Here is a 23,613-nt window from a genome sequence, read left to right as displayed (position 1 = left end):
AGTTATTTATATTCCCTACATTGTACATTTCATAACTCATTTATTTTGCAACTGGAAGTTTCTTTTTAATTATGTGATTTTCTACAGAATTCTTAAACTTCCCAGGAGCAAAAGTGATGGAAATAGATGCATAGCTTTGTCAAGGATGGGGATTTTATATGTAGACATGGGAGAAGAATGAGGGAGGAGATGTTGGGATTACTGGAAGGAGTAGGAAGAAGTACCATTAGGTAAGAAATGGAAGGAAGTGAGGAGAGGGTGAAGAACCAAGACTAAAGTTTCAAGGAAGTAAAGGAATAGGTACAGCAGGAGTATAAACACAAGGAGTTTGCCTGCTTGTTCATTTGTTTTTGTAAGGCAGGAGGTTTGGTTGGAGAGATGAGTTTCCTTTCTAAGATGTCAGAGAAATGAAAGGGCCAGAGTACGGCCATTTGAGGGGCTAGTAGCATGATGTGTAAGTGATAAAATCCTTTTTGATGTGAACATTGAAAGGGATCTCAACAATAACTTATTTAGCCTAATCTCATTTTTAAGATGGTAAATTTGAAGCTCTGAGAGCTAAGGCAACTTGTTTAAGAATGGTGGATTTTGGCAAAACAAAGGAACCTAAATCCCCTTGTTCCCAATATGGGACTATGTTTAATAAAACATACCGTTATATACTTGAAACACTGAAGTATTGATTTGCTCAGTAAAGGTGGAAACACTCATAAAATGATTCTAGATCATGCTTAGAAATTAACAAACCAATCTCTTCTGCACACTTCATCAGATAAATCCACAGTGTCAAATCCTGACCAATGGCTTGTATATCAGAAAGAAAATGTAATCCAGGTGACACGTGACATAAAAAAGTCACATTGCCTCACACCAGCCCTTGCTTAAGTCTAGCTAATTAGTGGCATTTTTGATTAATTCAAGTGGATGGCCCTTGAGGCTGTAATTGTAGAATTCAGTCTGAGAATTTAGCTCCTCTTCTATGTTCTCATTAAAAATGTTTTGGGTATTAATCCACATGGTTTGAAAATATGAAAATACAGTAATTTCAGGGTCACTTTGATGATTACAGAGTCAAGCCTTGGTTGATTTATTCACTCATAAGTCTACCCACTACTCATTTTACAGGAAACACAAAGAGCATCATGTTATGGCAAGATCTTTGGACTAAGATGTCAGTTAGTTGGGGTACATAAGTGTAAGATGAGACAAAGATCTTTGCCCTCATGAAGCTTACTTTCCAGAGGCAAGAGACAGTAGGTGATTTCCGTAAAAGATAAGTGAAGTATCTACTAGGTTAGAAAGTGAAAAATGCCATGGACAAAATGTTAAAATGCAAGGCATCATAAGAGACAACAAGAGCATGTGTGAGGATAGGCTGATCAAGGTGGGCTTCATGGAGGGGGAAACATGTGAGAAAAGTGAAAAAAGGTGTAGAAATGGGCCACATGACTAAGCTGGGAGAAGAGTGGAGAGATTGCCTTGTCCAAGGCCCCAAAGAGGGTGAATGGTCTGAGCAGAGTGTTGGAAAGGAAAATTATCAAAAGATGAGGTCAGACGTAAGGCACCCTGTTTTTTTGCAAAGAAATCCAGCTTTTGGTGTGGTTTTAAGGATTATCAAGTCTAACTCCCTTCACATATAAAGTCCATCTTTATGAAGGAGCATGAATCAGTTGTTCAAAAGGCTTTTCATCCTGCATCTTTACTGCCTTTCTGAATTCAGGAAAGTAAGATTTAGTTGGTGTCAGCCAAAGCTGCCATCCATCTGGGACAACACTTTCAATTTTAGTCAATTTATAATGATTCTTATCAGCCAGTGATTATAATTTTCAACTTTAGAGTAAATGATGGAATACATTTTGCCAGCCAGTGATTAGCACGGAAAGAATATTAGGAAAATATTTTTAGCTGCTTAAAAGGATGTGCATTGGTAGAACAGAATTTGGATAGAATTCTGGATGGTGGGTGGACTAGGGTTGAGATTCTGGTTCCATGAAATTCTGGTTCACATAAGTTCTGTTGAGCAAGATGTTTGCATAGCAGATGTAGTGGTATTTGTATTGAGAGTAAATTTTGTTGAAGACCCACCGTAGGTATACCCCTCATCCCAGCAGACTACTCATCTATCACAACACTTTTTCTAATGACTCTTTGCATGGTCTCATTGCCTTTCCTAAGACTGTACTTTAGCAACTACTGCTACAGATGGGCACCAGCCTTTGGAGTGAAACCTTTTTGGCCATTTTGGCAAAGAAGTTGCTTTGGAAAATAGTGAGGTGAAGTTTGCACAGAGTACAGTGGAGCAACTGGCAAAGAAGCTTGGATTATAAGGTTAACCATGGACCTACAGGGTGAAGTCAACGCAGAGTTAGGACCTCTGGATAGTGAGATAACAAAAGTGAAAAGTTTTAGAATCACTGGAAGACAAGAGTAAACATTTTCACATTTCAAAGGAGTAGTGGAAATTCTTCTTCTTTTATTTTTTTCTTTACCCCATTTCACAATATGAGAACAAGTATGCTCTCAATGAAATGAACAGTGGGAAAATTTAAAACAAATAAAAGGAAATACTTCTTCACTTAGTGCATAATAAGTCCATAGACTTTTCAGCTGAGGAAGGTCAGGGAGTCAAATGTTGAAGAGGAACAGAAAAGAGAGGAAAATCTGGTTAATTTTATGACCAATAATAACATTGTAATTATGCCTTAAGATAAGAATAATGAGGTTGAAGCTTTGGGGCATAAAATGATTGTCTCAGAGGACAGGAAGCAATTCTCCCACTCTTACCCCTAACAATTTGAATGACACCAAAGGATTGACCAGGTGCATTATGGGGTGTAATATTTTCCCAGGAGACAGCTCTTATTAACCTGGAAAACCATTCTTGAAAGACCAGTGGCTAGTTTTATCTGGAAAATCCTGTATTTTATGGGAAATCAGCCTTGAATCCAAACAAAAAGAATTTTGTAGTTGGTGGAAGGATAAACTCCCCAATGACAGATACGGTCTAATTTTGCTTTTGACCCAGTGTGTGAATGTGTCTAAACATAATATTCATGTAACTAACTTAGAGTATCATAATGGTTGGAAATTGGCCTTTGACACAGAGCAGGTCCAACGGAAAGCACATGAGCTATCCCTTAGGAATTAAAAATATGTTCTTGCCCTTTTGCCAAACTTTTTTGAAAGTTCAAACTAGCTGCCTGTAGCTTTTGACTTTCTTTCTTGGCGTGTAGGATGCTGCTGGAACTCTTGTATTCCAGACCTTAGTGAGGCTCTGAATCCTTCGCTGGCTTTAAGGGCTCCTGCATAAATTTTGAGCTGGCCACTGAGTGGAGATCACCTAGGAGGGCAGAACTCATTTGTAGTCAATTCTCAGTGAACTTCTAAGAACAGGAAAGCCACTACTCTTATGAAATGGAGCCTCTTTAAAATGGTAGATATAGTCTAGGTCAGAGAGGCAGGGCCTTTGGCCTTTCCTCTTACTAATCCTTCTAAACCAACTGGGACCTTAACCTTGTTTGTTCTTTGCTTCTGTGTACTGATTCACTTTTAAAATTGACTTCATTTACTTAGGTATAAGACGAACGTTGTGTAGGGCAGAGCAATTAACTCCAGTTAACAGATAACCCCCAAATCTCAATTGTTTAACGAAATGGAAAGTTTGTCTCTACTCACATGCCAGCCTGATGAAGGGTGGGCGGGTGGGACCCCTGGCAGCTGTGCATCTGGTAGTGACACCGGGATTGAGGCTGGCTAAGGTCTGGCTTTGCCATTTTAGAGTCCTTCAAGTCCAACTTCAGGTTTGTTTCCTTGTTTGGAAAATGGAAGCCATAAAAACATACCTCTGTGTTTGTCGTGCTGATTAAATAAAATGTGACATGTTGAATGACTCTCACAGGGCCTGGTGCATAGTACATGGTCAGGAAGTTTTGATGTTTCTTCCCTCTGTGTGTGTATCAGGCACAGATGTGAGTGTATGGGAAGGAGGGAGACACACCAAGAGGAAGTGGGGCAGATACCTGTACTCAAACTGCTCACGAGCTCACTGTCTCTAAAAGAGGAGGCACATTTGTTACTAGAAACGTGACTAAGTCAGTCCCATGGAGGCAAACACTGTGTCTCTCCTTTTATTGTTCACTATCATGTTCCCAAGGTCTAGATCCTATCAGGATAATGATAAAAGCTTAATAGCGTTAAATCAGTGCAATGAAGGAACTAGAAAATGAGATTCTTTTCCTGTTTTCTCTTTCCGTCACCCACCTGCCCCCAGAATTTACAAAAATCCAAGATGATAAGGTAATGCTCAGGATGGCTATCGATTTCCTGATTCTATACCAGCCTTCATCCAAATTGAAGAGATTATCTTGAAGGATCCCTATATGCAAACCACAGTATGCAACTGCTTATAAAAGCTAACGCATATATATGGAATCTAAGAAAAAACTGGTTCTGATGAACCTAGGGTCAGGACAGGAATAAAGACACAGACGTAGAGAATGGACTTGAGGGCATGGGGAGGGGGAAGGGTAAGCTGGGACAAAGTGAGAGAGTGGCATGGACATATATACACTACCAAACGTAAGGTAGATAGCTAGTGGGAAGCAGCTGCATAGCACAGGGAGATCAGCTCGGTGCTTTGCGACCAACTAGAAGGTTGGGATAGGGAGGGTGGGAGGGAGATATGGGGATATATGTACATGTATAGCTGATTCACTTTGTTATACAGCAGAAACTGACACACCATTGTAAAGCAATTATACTCCAATAAAGATGTTAAAAAAATCTTATATATGGTTTTGTATAACTAAAGTTTTGCTTAATCTGTTATCCTTTTCATGTTAAGCTTGTATATAGTGTTTGTTAGCATTTGTAGATCTTTTTTGAAGTACCTGTTTTCATAGCTCCAGCCACTACTTTGTCTCCCATTTTGTGTAAAGCCTTTGCTATAAATAAGCCATTCTGTCTGAATTTTTTTTTTCCAAGACAGGGTAAACAAGTGGAAGGGTAGAATTTAAAGGGAGATGAAAATTTCTGGGTTTTTTTTATTGAAGTAAAGTTGATTTACAATATTGTGTTAATTTCAGGTGTGTGGTAAGGTGATTCAGTTATAGACCTATATATGTGTGTATATCTATATGTGTATATCTATATTCTATTTTCTTCTGATTCTTTTCCATCAGAGGTTATTATAAGATATTGAATATAGTTCCCTGTGCTGTACAGTAAATCCTTGTTGTTTATCTATTGTATATATAGTAGTTTGCATGTGTTAATCCCAAACTCCTAATTTATCCCTCCCTTCCCTTCACCCCCACCACTATCCCCTTTGGTAACCATGAGTTTGTTTTCTATGTCTGTGAGTCTGTTTCTGTTTTGTAAATAAGTTCACTTGCACTATTTTTCTGTCTGACTATTTGGTGTCAGTTGTGCATCTCAGTAATCTAGCTATGTTTTGTTACTCAAAGTTGAATTCCAAAATGTCCTTAAAACACTTTCACCTTGCTGAATTGTGTTGCACCAGTTTTCAAAAGGAAACATTGAATTTAAGAGATGACTTGGAAGTTGCTTACCTGCAAGGCCCTGGTCTGTTGCCTTATTTGTAAGAATCCTAACAACTTATTTGTTCAAATGGCTGAACAATGTCTGGTCAACCTGATCATGTTTCCCATCCACTCTCCCTCCTGGCTCCTATTTATTGCCCTCAGTGAGCAGATTGCTTGGGTGGCTGCCTCCTCTCTCAACCCGTTTTCCCCTGCCACGTTTCCTAGACATGAGCGCAGTTAACGTTTATGCCATCTCACTGTAGGTCAATATCCATGTATATTGTTTTGCATGCATGATAAGGAAACTGAGGTGCTTAGTGATCCGTCTGTTGTCAAAGGTTACCAGGAATAGGAAGAAAATAACTTGGAATCGACATTTCACACCAGTGTCTCTCTCCATCTGATCACAGCACTTCTCTTGGCAAGATACCCCTTGGCTCCCCTTTCAGTGTCTGACACCAGGAACACAATGCTCTCAAGGTGTCTCCATCACTTCTTGCTTCCAAAGAGCAGCAGGCTGTCCACTCTACTTGTCCTTCTGTGAAGTTGAAAAGGACCATGTTGTTTTCTGCCCCCCAAATGGACCTTTTCTTATTCTTCCAAAGGAGAAGATCTAGATATAGCAAAGTGAGCAAGTTGGGCCATCTGTATGCATTTTTTCACCCATATTAAAACTCCTAAAGCCCAAATGCAAGAACTCATTCTGAAAGACACGAGCATTTCAGTTCTGGGCTTACGGAAATCTTTCCCCCCATTGACGTTAATAACCTTCTCTGTGCAGTATATTGAGGAAATTTTATGGCAAAGAAAGTAAATTTGCAGAGATCCAGGGGACTAGTTTTTCAAGGAGCTTTAACAGAGAAGATTGATTCTCAGGTATTGGAAGCAAATATCAGGATCAATTATGTAAAGAATATTTATGTTTAGAAAGTTCTAGGCCAAACGTTAACTGAGAATTCAAACATTTCATGTCCTCATCCTGTCTCCTGAGGAACAACAACAACAACAAAAGTCCTTTTATGCTCTTTGTTCGCTTCCCTAAAGCTGGATATATTATGTATGTTCAGAGAAAAGGATACATATGAGAAGAGCAAAGATGCTGTATCCATCAGGGTAGGCTAGATTAGGATGCCATAGCACACACTCTGCAAACCTCAGTACCTCAAAAAATACCCACCAAGGTTTATTTCTTGCTTACACTTCTTATTTATCTCTGGTTGGCAGGGACCCAGTCTGAGAAATCAACCTTCATCTTGTACTTTGCTGGTCACTGTCTTAGTGACAAACTTGGAACTCTTTAGAGCAGGAGTTGGCAAATATATTCTATAAAGGGCCAGATAGTAAATATTTTCAACTTCACAGGCCATAGAGTTTCCGTTACAATGACTCAAGTCTGCTACTGCAGTGCAAAATCAGAGGTTACTGTAGTTGACAGTGCATAAACAAATGAGTATGGGCTGTGTTCCAATAAAACTTTATTTACAACAATAGCCAGTGGGCTGGATTTGGCCTATGGCCTGTGGTTTGCCAGCTGTTTCACTTAAGTTGCATAGCCCCAAAGGGACACTTGGTACCTCTGCTCAATGACTAACGGCTAACTAATGATTCTACTCAACCACGAGAGGATGGGGAAGTACAAGCCTGTCACTTCCCGAGGTAAGCCCGGCCTTACATGTGTTCACACACATACCTGGAAAATGAAGAAGAATAGCTGAGCAGTTATTTTCACAGCTCCACAATGCTTGATTGAACCTACAGGTCTTTTAAGTTTCCCTGTCCCCTCAATTTTCTCCTTAACTCAGAAAATCAGACTACAAGGTGCAGTGTTCATTTGCTCCGTAACAGGAGGTGGAAGTGGCTGGGTAGTCAAAGAGGACGCTGCCCAGCTCTGTTTACGCAGCCCATGTACCTTCACCTTTGGGGATCCTAAAGTGAGTCAGGATATGCACCCTGGAAGCAGACCTTGGAAAGGGATTTGGAAGGAGCAAGAGAGGCATTGTATCAGATGACATTCCTCAACAGTGAAATTGCCTAGGGGACAAGTCATTTTCTCGCAGGCTAGTTTTTGAGAAGTTTCCTGATGTTGCAGTGCAGCCTGGTCACAGGGAGCAGTGACAGATGGGGTTTTCGGTTCATTTTACTATAGATGGAGTCTCACTTAAACCCATTGTACCACAGGATGATGTCACTTTGTGTATCTGGTTTTCTAGCAAAACCTACCTCCCTCCCCAAATCAAACCAACCCCACCTCGCCCCCTCCTGGTTCACCATTGTTTTATAAAGTCAAATGGTTCTGTGCCTTCCGTTGACTCACCTCTTTTAAGTTTTATTGGTACTTACTGCTCTAAGAGCAAAACTTAATGAGTGCCTTTATTTTTACACACTTCAACTCATTAATATATCTGACTTTTCTCCATAGGAAGAGTTTGACTAGATATAGAGAAATGTATATTCAAGTGGATCTGTCAGTTAAAACAGAGACACTAGGAATCTATTATACAGGTAGCAGGCTCTCTATACATGGAAATATCTGCTCATATTGATTATAATCCATACCTTCTAGAATTTTAGGGCATTTTTTGCATATTATCAGACAGCAAAACACTTCAGTAAACCATTTTAATAATTACATTTCAAAAAGATAAAAAACAGAGAACAAAACATATACCTGAACTAGGATCCCTTAGTTGGTGATAGCCCTTAACCTTCATCCTCCTAATCAGTGATATTTCAGTTGAATATGAGAAGATTCTAAAGGCAAAGGTTACTTGACCATGATAAAGAGGACCACTTAAAAAGAGTGAGAATAACCTACATGTAAAAAAAGTACTTTCAAGGTCCAGATGATATTTTTATTTAAAGTACTGTTGTACTATACCTTGAAATTAATTGTAATTTACTTGAAGGTGCTATGTTTTCAAATTTCATTTCTCAGATTAACTGCCAATATCAAGCTATTACAGAGAAAAGCTCTAGTGTTTCTAAAGAGACTATTGTCTAAGTTTCTTTGTTTGGAATAATAATAATGATAATAATACCACTGATTATGTCCCAGGCATTGTTCTGAACCTTTTAAAATACATTTAATCGTCACAGCTGCCTTATGAGCTTGTTACCATTCCATTTTTCTTCCCACTTTGCAAAGGAGGAAACTGAGGGCACAGTAAAGTTGTTACTTGCCTAATATTACACAGAGAGTAAGTAGCAGAACCAAGATTTGAACCACCGCAGTTTGCACCAGAATCCATAAATAACCAGCAACTGTAGGAATAACCACTGTGCTCTGACATCTTTCACAGCTGGGACAATTGGATTAGAATTGAGATGCCAGTGAAGAAGCAGCAAAATTTAAGGACTTAAAAACAATCAACCCATGTCATGTAGGAAAATCTGTGCTGTTTTGGTGTTTATCTAAATTGACCACAGATTCACTGAATAGAGGCAACTGCATTTTCCTGGGACTGTGGAGATACAGGGAAAATGCTAACCCCCTTTCTTTCAGCAACTGTCTGGTGTAGACATTTCTCTTTCTGGAATGAAGGGAATGTGAAAGAAAAGGAAGCACTCAGAGGCTTCAGTTTGCTGTCAACAGGTAATCAATGAGCTGGGTCATTATTGTCACTCTTCTCCCTCCCACCTGAAGTGTCCTTGGTTTGTCTGCCACAAGCCTCCTTGAAAACCCCCTGCTGTACTTGAGTTCCCATACATGACAGTCTTGCCTTGCAAAGCAGATTAATACAAAATATCAGCCAAAGGTTTGGTATTCCCAGCCCAGATCTTTATCGCAGAATAAAGGGCGGGAATTTATCTCTCATGAGTCATGGGCATTGAGAAGCTGGGAACATTTCACCGGCAGGAGGAGTTGGCAAAAATAGTCCCAGTGGATTTCAAGTTTATTTGACTAATTCTTTCACCACTTGTCAAATGAAACTACTTTTGTTTAGGTGACAAAACAAGCTGTTTCCTCTGCCATTTCTCCGCTGAGCAGTATAGGCACTTGTGGCGAACACACATTACTGCTAACTGTTATGATGTTTGCTGTCAAATTCATTTATTTATACAACTGCTGGAAAGAGCCTGCGGCCCATAAGCAGCCATGAAAGATTTCAGAGTCGTGGTGTGGGGTCATGAGAGGGGAAAAAAAAGTCTCCACTGGTTATGAGAAAGGAACTGACACAGGAAACGGTCACATATGGTGCGGATTTATTGTGTCCGGGGTTTCCCATTCAAATCTCATTACAGCCACAGCTCAGAGCTGGGCATGGCATGGCTACATCCATTTCAGTTTTGGCATCCGACAGAATTACTGCTGTAGCTTCACGCCGAGGACTGGAGTGGGGATAAGTTTATCATTCTGGGGAGAGAGTGTGCCCGAATTGTATTTGTAAAGAAGGCTGTTGGCTGTCCCTTCCTTTAATATAGCCCATGGACATCACTTTGTTCAAAGCTGGCAGGCAAAGTTTGCTAGTAAAAATGAAATAGGAGGGTGGCGAGAAAAGGTGGAATGGGGTGGAGAGTATATGAAATCATATAAAGTAGTCCTCTACTTATATGAGTATTTAAGGGAAAAGTAAAGATTAGATGAAAGGGGAATCACCTTGAATTTTGCAGGTTTTAATTTATTTTTTGATTAGTGGAAAAAAAATAGGTGTCCTGCTTAGAGACACGTGTGTGCCCACATACCTATGTATGTGTGTATACATGTATTTCTTTCTGACCTGTATTTTCTAAAATCACAGAATTTTATGCCCACATTTTAGTGTTTTCTTCACCTGTAACTTGTCTCTTTAAAAATCCTTTATTGTGAATGCTTGCAACACTTATAGGTGCTGTTTTAGACTCCTACGAGGCAAATGTCATTAGTTGGAGATAAGGATAGTGCCAAAAAAAGCAAGAGGAGAGTGCAAAAAGTATTTTAAAAAATACTCCTTTTTAAATTATGGAGAATGTAACAGCTTGTATATATATTAGCAAGTGTTTGTTCCTGACTCTGCACGTGCATCATCACATTTAATGCTGTTCATCAGCCTGTGGATTGGGAACTGCTCTCAACAACTTTTACAGATGAGTTACCTGAGTCAGAGAGAGGATACTTATGTAACCTGCCTGTGGTTTTGCAGCTGGAAGGTGGCAGAGCCAGGACGCAATGCAGGTTTCTCTAACAGGAAAACCTGATCTCTTGCCCCCAAAACTGGGCTTCCTGAACTTGGATTTACATTGGCTGTTTTCAGAGCAGTATTCACTGAATAAAAATCATAATTGAGACCATACCCGTAGATGTTTGCAGGTGAAATCATGATACAACAAAATAACAAAAATTGGGCTTCCCTGGTGGCTCAGTGGATAGGAGTCTGCCTGCCATTGCAGGGGACATGGGTTCGATCTCTGGTCCAGGACGATCCCCCATGCCACAGAGCAGCTAGGCCCATGCGCCACAACTACTGAGCCTGTGCTCTAGAGCCCGAGTGCCACAACTACTGAAGCTCGCGTGCCTAGAGCCCGTGCTCCGCAACAAGAGAAGCCCCTGCTCGCCACAACTAGAGAAAGACTGCGTGCAGCAGTGAAGACCCAACACAGCCAAAAATAAAATAACAAAACTGCAAAAATATTTTCTATGAGACTTATTTCAAGCAAAATATAGACAATGACATTTCAACATAGTGAAATCATATAAAGTAGTCCTCTAGAATTAATTTGAATGGACTTTCATCACCAAAATTAAGATTTTTTTTTTTAGTTTGAAAAAGGAGAAAGGAAAGATGGTTGATTCAGAAGAAAGGTCTATTTGATACATATCTGACCTTCTCCCTCATCTTCATTAACACTGCATTCAAAGTGGTTTCATCTCCTGATCAAAGTAACACTTTTTATAAAAGGGAACAAATATTTCAAAATATTCACCAAGAGAACTTAGTAAGGACAGAAGGACCTTTCACAGAAGGCCTTACAGGCATCCTTGCTTCATATAATGGTTGGTCTTATGTGGTTTTCCATTTTTCTCACATTAGTTTGAATATGTATTCCCACGGAAAATAGACTCAAGTTCAAGAACTTTGGTGAGATTGCTCAAAAATGGGCACAGATCCTAGAATCTGTAGCTCCTGAAGTCTGTTAGCCCATTACCCCTCTAGATGTGCATTCGTCATTAAGAGCCTTTCGCACCTCTGCAGTATCTTGTCGTTTAGAGCTGTCTTCATGCTCAGACATCTCTCTTTTTATTAATTTTAATTTTTTAAAAATTGAAGTATAGTTGATTTACAATGTTGTGCTAATTTCTGCTGTACAGCAAAGTGACTCAGTTATACACATATGTACATTCCTTTTTTATACTCTTTTCAATTATGGCTTATTTCTGTCCTCTCTTGACTCCTGAACGTGGGGAGTCACTTCGCCACGCCAACCACCAGCTGTTACAGTGTCTTCCTCACTGAGAATGATGCAAGGAGACTCAGCCCCTGAGTGCCACTGCCTAGCAATTTGTGAAAACCAACCTGGAAATGCCTTTATTTTGAAGCTCCATGACCCGAACTTGGAATACATTAAATTTTCCAATTCATTGAAATTTAAGTCTCTCAAATTACATTTTCTTATAATACTATCTGAGTGTATGGGTATATGTGCAAACATATATACCTTATCTCTTCTACAAGGACGAGAACTACCATATTATGGTCACTCGATATATTTTAAGACCAATAATTCTAGACTCCAAATTAGCAAGGTTGTGTTTTTTGTCATCTGTATGGAATCTGTTATGCACAAGAACATCACCCTCAATTTACCTTCACTTTACAAATATAACACATGCCCATTAGTTTTGAGGTTTTAAAAAATAGTTTTTAGCTTGAATTCCCCATTCCAAAAGGTAGATAGTTTTTCTCTATTATTGCTAATATGACTAAATACATATTTTCTTTAATATTTCTTTGCAAGATTTCAGTTACTCCATTTGTACATTTAGGAACACAGATTTTGGAGTTTCATTCCTCATAGCCTGAAGGTCTATGACAACCTATATAAATGGGAATAAATTCAGCTTGTCTTCACTTTATTTGATCTGTGGCCATTTATATTTGTTAAATTAGAAACAATGAGGTGTAAATGTTGTTTGACAGAAAAGAATTATAAATGATTTCTTTTCATTTCTTGAAAATAAGAGGATGATTATATATTTTGTTTTTGTCAAAATCTGCTATACTTTTGTCAAAATCTGCTATCTGCTATTTTCAAACATATACATTTTTCTCTTTTGTTGAAATGGGGAAGATGGAAGGAATCCATGTGCCTTTGAGTAAAAACATTTATTTTTAAAATACTTCTTTCTTTCCTTCTGATCCATTTTTGTAAATAAAGGATAGAAATTTTTTCTTTTTCCTTTTCTTTTAATTTTTTTTCCTAGCAAAGACGACCCCTTTGGCATATTTTCTTTTCAAATGTGAAATGAAGTGGAAAATCCTCATTTCAAGACAGGAAGGACAAATATTGACACAAAGTTAATAATTGTTAGAACCCTGAAAGCAACCTGAGTGCACACACACTCACACACATTCACATACATACCCACCCACCTTTTCCTCTGCTTCCTCCTTTACCAGGAGTACCTAACGCTCCTCCTTTCTGGTTTCTAGGTCCATGGTTTCCAATCTAGGGAAAGGCGGACAGAGCATATTGTATGGCTAGGATATTTTAGGATGTTAAAGTACACACAGAAACAAGTGCACGTATGCACACATGCACACACACATACAACCTGCTTCATCTAATTTCCCCCACTTAGAGAGGAGCTTCTGGACTTTATCACTGGTCTTGTCCATCTTGAATGAAAGAGCATAGGCCAAGCCAATACTCACCGGTCACTCAGCATTTATTAAGTCCTGTCCACTCTTGCCTTCTGGAGAGGAATGCCCTGGGGCGACTGGGTGGCTGCCCCTGACAGGCTGGGTCACTTTATCTATTCACATTGATTATGAAAGTCAGCTGTGGCCAGACCTTGGTGGGTTTTTTTTTTTTTTTCACCCTTCTTCTCTCAGCCCCTCTTAACAAGCACCCCTGCCTGGATTTTCATGAGGAAATAATCAGATTAGGCCTTTCACGGTGAGTTCATATGGAGTTCTCTTTCTCCAGTGTGCTACTAACTGAATAAACGTGTTTAGTGGTAAATTGTAAATGACATTATGATTACCAAAGCCAGCATGGGTTTCATTTAAAAGTGATCAGAATTGCAGACCACAAAAATTGTGACTGGCAGATAAGGCCATTTGGAGAAATCAGAAAAGAAAAGACAAAAAAAAAGTGAGAAAGAGAATCATTACTGAAAACTACATCCTTCTCCAATGGAGAGAGGCAGGAGGAAGAGAAACCCAGGGAAGGAAGAGTTGGATCGCTATTTAGAAGGGAAGCCACACTGTCCATGTGGGTGCTGCCAGCTGTGTCTGGGAGAGGGGACGTGACATGTGCTTGGGTGTGCGTAGCCCTCTCCTAAGGAGTTAATGTCAATTCTCTCCCACAATGAAGAACTGCACCCATGTAGCAGCTTTGGAATCCCAGGGCATTGCTTTCCTGTGCTTGATTTTTGCCTCACATCAAAATTAAAATACTGGAATTGATTAACTCTGAAGGTGAAATAGGAAAATTGATGGTAAGATACCAATAAACCACCGTCTCTTAGTCATTGGTAAGTTTTGGAGAAATAAAAGTAAAGTTTCTTATTTATGAACACCAGGATTCCACATTTGGCTACAAAACTACATAATGTGACTTGCTGATAATCTTTAGTCTATTGCCTTTGTTAAATTAGTGGCTATACAGTTATACTTCAGGGAAAGTATGCTAAAATATTAAAAAGGCCAAATGGTAATAGAAAAGAAGCAAATGGACTCTTGCCAAATATGTGACTTGACAAATAACCAAAAACCTTTCCATGAGTTCCTGTCAATAGACTGTGTTAAGAGAACTCCTGACTATACAGCACCCTTCCCACAGGGTTAATCATCACAGCTGACCTCACATCTAAATACAATCCCCAAATGAAATTATTTGGATTCCATTTTATTTTGCCAAAAGCACAGGTAGAAGTTAAAAAATATGTTTTTCTCTTCCTCCTCTTCCTCGTGACTGTTACTAAGTAATTGTGTGAATCATAATTGCTGTGAGTCAATTTTTCTATCTATAAACTATGGATAATTAAACTTGCTATTAGAAAGTTTTAGGTAAAGGAAGTTAGGGAAGGAGGAAGGAAGAGAGGGAGGGAGGAAAGAAAAAGGGAAAGAAGGAAGGATTACCAACCTTATAGCTTGAGGGTATCTTTGTAGTGAGGTCAAGTCTTCCTCTTGGCATTCTAATCCCTCTTTTATCCCATACACCTTCCAGGTACCATTCCCATGAGTCTGTGGACTTCCTGTCAGATATTTCTCTATCTGAAGCTCTCCCAAGCAACCATTATATATTATTTGCAACAACATGGGATGACCACCCTCTGGCCATCTAAGACCTGTTGAAGCAATAAGTCAGAGTCTCCCATTAACAAAACTGTGTGAAAGTTTTGTCTTATCAGGAGGACCCCTCTGATAGTTTCCATGCCACTGTTACAGAATATAAGGATACGGTGTGTTTTCTTAGTATCCCTGCTGCCTCAGTCATTACAGCAAATCCACCAGCACATTCTATTTACTGTCTGCAGAAGACACATTGTTCTCCTGATTCATTCATAGGCTTATCCAACCTTTCACTCCCTTCCTCCACTTGTTTAGTGAATGAATGAATCAGCCAAGAAAAAAATGCTTTGTCATAACAGAATGTTTTTGTGTGTGGACAGATCAATTATGTGATTCAAGAGCAGAAGATTCATATAAATATAATCAGCCATAATTTCAGTCTTACGGTTTCATGTGAAATAGTTGGATCTCTCACAGAACACTATCAAATATTAACATTAATTCAAGGGGCAATTCTCACAATGCCCTTCTGTAGTATACTCTGTTCTTGTGATGAGTTGGTTTAAATTGTATTAAGCTATAGAATAATAATCTTATAACTAGACACCTGGAAATAATAGATAAAAATTATTTGAAGAATAGGGGTTTTGAAAAGGACATTACATGTCAATCAACTAATACATATTAAGGAATTTCTACTGTGTTTGAGGTAGGATGTTGAACCCTATGGTAATTTAAATATGAGATATAGCCTTAGGCCTTGAGATATAACACCTTAAGGACATTGGTTCCTAGTGTTTATGTAATTTATCAAAGTACATATAGTTAGTTAGTAGCAGAGAATGATTGAGAATCATATCAACTAAGAGAATAAGTATTTTATTTAGGTACAGTTCCAAGAATTTAGCAATCTACAGAGGTCACTATGAAAGACCTTATAACTCCTGAATGAGAAGCAAGAAGAATAAAGTCAGAGATCTATAAAACTGGATGGAACGTGAACGATTCATCAATGGCATCAGCATGGCTGAAAAAAATGTGTAAAAAGGAGAGTGAGCAGTAGGTTTAGAAAAGAGGAACTAGTGTGATTTGAGGATAATGCATGAGGAAAGGCTACCTTACTATCTCCTTTGAAAATGATATACCTGTAGTAGCGAGTGATGTATCAGGGTCTCAAAGCAAAATGTCCATGGCTATTAAGATCGTGCAGTTAATTAATTCCCTTCACACTGGTTCCATGCTTTGGAAGATAATTCTTGATTTCACATTAACGTTTCCATATTATATTACCACCGGGAAAAAACACACTGTGTATAGGTGACCATTTAAAAATATTTTATAATTAAATCTCTACTTAGATTAACAATTTCATATTTAATTTAATGAATTCAAGTGATTTAAGAGACATAGAGCAATTAGAATTTTCTGTTTTGTGTCAGTTTTCAAGGAATCTGCCTATTTCATCGAAGTTGTTGAACTTGTTGGCATAAAGTTTGTAAGAGTCTCTTAATCTTTGCCTGTAGGATCTGAAGTCATAATCCTTCTTTCATCCCTGAAATTGGTGATGTGTCTTCTTCCTTTATATCTTGATCAGTCTAGCGAGGGGTTAATCAATTGGTTGACATTTTCCAAGAACGAAATTTTAGCTTTGTTCACTTTCTCTGTTTTTTCTTGTTTGTTTGTTTGTTGTCTGTTTCATTGACGTTTGCTGTTACGTTTATCATTTCCTTTTTTCTACTTACTCTTGGTTTACTTTGCTCTTTTTCTGAATTTGTAAGGGAGTACCTAAGGCATCACTTTTAGACAATTCTTCTTTTGTAATATAAGCATTTAACATAAGTTTCCTTCAAAGCAGTGTTTTTGCCACATCCCACAGTTTTGATATGCTAAAATTTCATTATCATTCCATTTGAAATATTTTACAGTTTTCCTTATAATTTTGACCCTTTTGTTGCTGTTATTTTTGAGGTTCAGGTGTCTACTCCTGAAGTAGCATTTTGGTAATTAAGTTTATTGACACCATAGGCAGCTTTGGCACAGATTTTTTTTTCTTCTTTCAGCTTTCCTCAGTGCCCTATGACACTCTTCTTTTAAATTGAAGTATGGTTGATTTATAATGTTGTGTTAGTTTCTGATGTACAGCAAAGTGATTGAGTTATACATATATATATTTTTTCCATTATAGGTTATTACAAGATATTGAATATAGTTCCCTGTGCTATACAGTAGGACCTTGTTTTTTTAATCTATTTTATATATAGTAGTTTGTATCTGTGAATCCCAAACTCCTAATTTATCCTTCTCCCTCCCCTCTTCCCCTTTGGTCACCATAAGTTTGTTTTCTATGTCTGTTGAGTCTGCTTCTGTTTTGTAAATAAATTTATTTGTATCATATTCTAGATTCCACATATAAGTGATATCATATGATATTTGAATTTCTCTGACTTACTTCACTTAGTATGATAATCTCTAGGTCCATCCATGTTGCTGCAAATGGCATTATTTCATCCTTTTTTATGGCTAAGTAGTATTCCATTGTATATATATATACCACATGTTTATCCATTCATCTGTCGATGGACATTTAGGTTGCTTCCGTGTCTTGGCTATTGTGAATAGTGCTGCTATGAACATTGGGTGTATGTATCTTTTCAAATTACAGTTTTCTCTGGGTATATGGCCAGGAGTGGGATTGCTGGATCATATGGTAGCTCTATTTTTAGTTTTTTAAGGAGCCTCCATACTGTTTCCATAGTGGCTGCACTAATTTACATTCCCACCAACAGTGTAGGAGGGTTCCCTTTTCTCCACACCCTCTTCAGCATTTATTGTTTGTGGACTTTTTAATGATGGCCATTTTGACTGGTGTGAGGTGATACCTCACTGTACTTTTGCTTGGCACAGATTTCTTATCATATTACATGGAAGGAAGGATACAGAAGGAGGCTAGATCATGCTCAAATGTAGTACATTCTACATAGTAATAATTTGATTTTTTTTTGGTTCCAGTCCTTAGGCTACTTAGATGAACATGCACTAAGGAAAATTAAAATATGTAGAAAACAATACAAGACAATTTTGTGACTATTAATTTAAAGTCAAAGGAACTTTTTTTGGTTGGAAGGTAACATATACCTTTGAATTCAGAACAGGAAGTACTCTAGGTTCATAGACAGGAAGATTAGGAATAGTGGGAATAGTGAATAATGCTGTTTCTTTAAATGTTTTCATTAGCTGCAGTCATCCTCAACTTGGGCTCTATTTAATGTCAACACTCCCCAAATTACTACTTTCCTCTTCTCCTCCTGTTGTATTTCTTTATTCTTCATGTTTAGAGAAAAAGTATGAGGAAATTATATAGTCTGACATCCAAACTATTTCACAATCTGGTCACAATATACCTTTTCAATTTTAATATACCTCCATAAAATCTCTGTTCCCGCCCCCTCAATCTACCTCTTTCCCATTGACTCAAATATCATTACCCTCTTCTCGCCTGTCCTTTTTCCATTATGTAGACCTTAGTGATTATTCCTTTTTCTTAATTACTTTGTTTATTCAGCTCTTTTACCACTTAGCTATTATGCCCATTATTAACTTTAAATAGCATATTATGTAACATATAAATTTAAATTATATTAAAGAGCTGTATCTTTCCATATTTTGCCCAAGAATTTTTTGCATTCTCACACTTGAATATTCAATAAATGTTTCCTGAGGTTACTGATGATGGTGAGAGTGATGGATTGTAAATCATCTTTGAGAGACTGTGGTTCTTACGTCACTTGTTTATTTTCCTTTATTTTATAGGCACATTTAGAGAAGAGCAGAAATGCACATACCGATCGCTGATGCAAGGCTACATCTGCAAACAGACTGACCAAATGATCTTAATTCTTGACAGTGCTGATGCCACTTGGGCAATGCAAAAGTTATATCCAGTTGTATCTGTGACTAGTGGTTTTGTTGACACCTTCAGTAGCGTAAATGCCAATACTCCCTGCTCCACTTCAGGGTCTGTATCTGCTTTCTATTCCATTTTACCCACCAAGGAAATCACCAAGGTCTGCTTTGTGGATCAGACTCCTCAAGTTTTGCGTTTTTTTCTATTGGGGAACAAAAGTACCTCCAAGCTCCTCTTGGCTGTATTCTACCATGAACTCCAGAGCCCGAATGTTTTCTTAGGGGAAAGATTCATTACACCTACTCAGGTTCAGTCAACTTCCTCACTGCTGAATGGGTCTATTGGCGCCAACTATTTCAGCATCATGGATAACCTTTTGTATGTTGTCCTACAAGGAGAGGAGCCCATTGAAATTCGCTCAGGTGTTTCCATTCATTTGGCCCTCACTGTGATGTTTTCAGCTCTAGAAAAAGGCTGGGAAATGATGACCCTTGAAAGACTAACTGACTTCTTGCAGGTTAGCCAAGACCAAATCAGATTTATTCATGAGATGCCTGGTAATGAAGCAACCTTAAAGGCCATGGCTGACCATAGAGCAAAGAGGAAGCGCAATTGCCCAACTGTGACTTGTGCCAGTCATGATAGAGTTGGTCAGCGTAGACTTCTCATGATGGAAATGAGCTCGTATAGAGTTCTACCGCCCACCACTATGGAAACTATCTCAAAAGTGATGGTCGTTGAAATTGGTGATCTGCCAGCAGTAAGGAACGCTGGAGTAATTCCATCCTTATCAAGTAACAAATTACAGACTTTGGCTCACCAGGTTATCACTGCTCAGCAGACTGGAGTACTAGAGAATGTTCTGAATATGACTATTGGGGCCTTACTAGTGACTCAGTCAAAGGGAGTCATCGGCTATGGGTAAGTACTAATTATAATAACTTCTTCTAAATAACTTCTAGATAACTTCTAAATAAAACTTCTTCTAAATAAATAACTTCTCTAAATGAGAGTTGATTTCTTGGAAGCATATTGCAAATGTCAGCCTACTTACACTGAGTCACATAACCTGTCTGCTTTTTAAGATAAGAATAAAAATGTCAAAAGCCACTTATAGACTTAAATTCTCAATTTAAAAATTCTTTATTAAATCTGTAGTCTTCATGGTTATTCTATTTCCTGGGTAGATGCAGATGTTTTATTTTGGTACTTTAAAATGAAAAACATGGAGGAAGAGATTTTTCTAAGGCAACTTGTTTTCAATGTGCTTGTTCATTCATTTATCATGTAATGCATATTTAAGCAGTGGGCTAGATTCTCGGTTTGCTAAGGTGAAACAGATATGATCTTTCCTTATGGGACAAAAACACTATCTATCACAATTCCATAGAGCTATGAGCTAAGACTTGAGTACTCAGGGTGTTGTTAATAATGCTGCCTGTAGGGACTGGGGAAGAAACTTATATTTAGGAACATTTTGGAGGCATGCCCAGGAGTTTACTAAGCTAAAGCTGTGACCCTGATTGGGTTTTATTTAACCTAGGATTATAAAGCCCTGAAAGGATGTCAAATTGCATGAGGCAGAACATGATTGCTGCCAACTATGTTTATGGCACAGACCTGTGTAGGATCCATAATACCCTTTGTGCTATGCTCTTCTGACTCTACAAGCTTGTATTTTGAAGTTCTTTACCAGATCAATGTTTACTACACACTTCAGAAGTAAATTTAGCTGAATATTTCCCCGAGCTTAGTACATGAAGAAGTACATGAGGTACACAATAAGAGGAGGCAAGTATAAATGACTCTCAATTTTTTTGTACATTGTATTACCCAAGAAATGAATTGTCCAGCCCAAGTTCATCTAAGACATCTGTCACAAGGTCAAGACTGTTAGAGTCCCAAGCTCTAATTTTTAGCAGATACGAAAGAACCAGAAATGATACTCCAAACTGAGAGACAATATGAAATTGCCATAATGCTTAGAAAACGTGTATAAACTAACCGTTTCACACATGCATGCTGCTTGGTTATAGAGGACTCAGGAGATTCAAACATGGATATTCCCTGCAAGCTTGTCATCACCACTGGAAAAATAAGCTCAAACCTATGCACGTTTTGAGTTGATATAGTTGATGTTGGGTCCCTGAAATAGGTAAAAATTATTTAGATTCTGAGCTATGTTACTCAGTGAAAGTTTAGAATGCTCATATTGTTTTAGATTATTCTCTTGCTGCTCTTTCACTGTATTTGTCGTAGTGCTAATAAATAAGCAACTAATATTTAATGGGTATTAATTACTTCTATACAACCATCTCCAGTGGATGTGGTATTCACTATAAAGTAAAAAGCAAAACAAAAAGACACACCTTCACATTTTAAGGAATATTCAACTAATACATTGATTGCCTTTTTATACGTAGAGCAACATATCCAAATGAAAGCTTTGCTAATGTTTATGTAGCATACTTTACCTGTCTTTGGTGTTCCTCTTCCTTACAGGACACTAGTATGTACGGAAGATATGGAAAGAAAACTCAAGCAATTTTTTTTCTGGATTCTGGTTGAAGTGAAGGGCTTTGAGGATTGTTAGTTTAGAATTTAAAAATACTCCTAGTTGCATGAGCGCTCAGAATCTATTATATCTTGGATATTTTTACTAACCACTAAACCTTCACCATGTTATTGATGTAATTATGATATTATGCATGATAATATAAAAATCAGGAATCTGAGAAAAAATGGTGCTAATGTATCTTAGCTTACATTTAAATATATTTTCTTTCCTTTAGTCCAGTTTCATTTAGATTCCACCGAGTTCTCATGAGCATATTCTATGTATGTGTGACTAGAGAGAAATAGAGCCAGTTCATTGCTCAATTTTATTTAGATTTTACAGTACTGAGCTTTCTTAATAGGTCATCCTTCTAAAATGACTGATTTTTATATTATATAAAAAAAGACTCGATTGGGATTGACATGTATACACTGAAGTGTATAAAATGGATGACTAATAAGAAAAAAAATAAATTAAAAAAAAAACCCCAAACAACAACAACAACAAAAAAGACTCAGTGAGTATTTAGCTTTTAACTAGAAGGAGAGCAAAGTCAAAGAGTAGAAGCAATGGAGATAAAGCAGAGGAAACCCAGGAAAGAGAGTGGACCCAGCACAAGTGTAGGTATGCACACATATGTGTGTGGGATATCATCCTATTGTGAGCTTCAGAGAAAAGAGCACCTTTATTGCCCACCATCTGTCATAGCCATCATGTTTTCATTTTTAACTCATGTATTTCTGACTTGATAAGAAACTGCTGAACATGTATCAACAGTTTCACATTAGTAGCTTTTTAAGTTTCCTCACTCTGTATAAGGAGCACCTTATCAAGCTGACTTGGAATAGAGAAGAAAACTCAGACAGACAATTGGTGACAGGTAGCATCAGTTTTCTGTTGGGATGTGTTATAGTCCCCATCTCTCTCAGTTTCTTTAGTATTTTAAGAGAGGTTTCCTAGATATGCAAAAAAAAAAATCTTCTGAAGCTAACGAAAGGCTGCTTCTTAAGTATATCTGAATAACTCTCTGCAGAATGAGAAATGCCGTGTCCTAAGGGACTTAATGAGAACCAGCAAGCTTTCCCATGGTCCTAAGAATTGTACAGTATGGTAAACAACCCTGAAGCCTGGGGCAGATCTCAGGGCCAGCCCTGTTTCTTTCAACTTCGATCAGTGTCAACTCAGACTTCCATTGAACTCACTGGAGAGCCATTGACAAGCTAATGAATTGACCTTTAGACAGCAGAAATTAGTCTGAGGACATAGGCCTTTCAGTGGAAACATCTACAATGTTCTTTAAAGGTTCACTCTTGTTAATTTAATGGCGTTACATGCATTTCAACAAATTGAGGCCATATCAGACATTTACTTATCAAGGGGAGTACTACCTGCTTTCAAAAAGCTACCAACTTTCTGCTTTGTGGGGAGAACTGGAGTGCTATTTTTTTAATCAAATAATATACCACACATTGGCCTCTCCCAGTCTTTATCCTCCTCTAGAGGCATCTAGATTTAAGTGTCTTCTGCATGGCTAAGTCTGTTCCATGAACCTGTCTTCCATCTTCCAAAACTTTGTTAACCTCTGTTGTTGGTTGTTCTCTCCTCTCCTGCCTTCTTTATCCATGTTGATTTATACCATTTTTATTCATTTTTCTCCTTTTAAGTAATTTCGGTGGAGTAGAGGGAACAGAGATAAACATATGTTCAACCTCTGCTTTTTAAACTTGGGGTTCCCCACGAGGGTCTTATTTTATATTCTGCCTTTTATCTGGAATCCTGGCAGTAGAAATTTGATTTTTGCTCTTTTGAGTTTCTTTCCCTCCTGTCTTTTCTTCTTCTCCCTCTCTTTCTCCTGCTTCATAAAAACAACCCACCTCTAAATAATATTCTTTGTCATATAGTAAGCATAAATATATCTGTATCTTTCATGGAAGTTTAGCTATTGAAATGCTAAAGCTATTTGTGGTTGAGAATTTCTAAAATGACCACCCAAAAGTGTGCTGCCCTAATCCTGGGAACCTATGAATAGGATCAGATAGAATTTCTATGAAGACACTGTGTTATGTGGCACAGTAGACCTTAAGTTGGAGAGAATACCCAGGATTATCAAGGTGGCACAATTACACACAACAGCCCTTAAAAGAGGAGAGCTTTATCCTGCTGTGGCAGAAGAGG

At 38.0% G+C, this 23,613-nt stretch overlaps 1 protein-coding gene across 1 annotated transcript in view; it reads left to right on the top strand.

The window, feature by feature from the left end:
- The window catches only part of PKHD1 (PKHD1 ciliary IPT domain containing fibrocystin/polyductin), a 433,598-nt gene that overhangs the window by 373,276 nt on the left and 36,709 nt on the right, over positions 1-23,613 (top strand). Inside the window, exon 60 of the mRNA XM_060164227.1 lies at positions 18,788-19,802. Coding sequence (XP_060020210.1) covers positions 18,788-19,802 — 1,015 coding nt within the window. The remainder of the gene's footprint in view (positions 1-18,787; positions 19,803-23,613) is intronic.

The sequence above is a fragment of the Lagenorhynchus albirostris genome, chromosome 10, assembly GCF_949774975.1.
Source record: "Lagenorhynchus albirostris chromosome 10, mLagAlb1.1, whole genome shotgun sequence".
Lineage (NCBI taxonomy): Eukaryota > Metazoa > Chordata > Mammalia > Artiodactyla > Delphinidae > Lagenorhynchus > Lagenorhynchus albirostris.
Note: the sequence above shows the minus strand (reverse complement) of the source record. Positions and strands in the feature narration are given on the sequence as shown.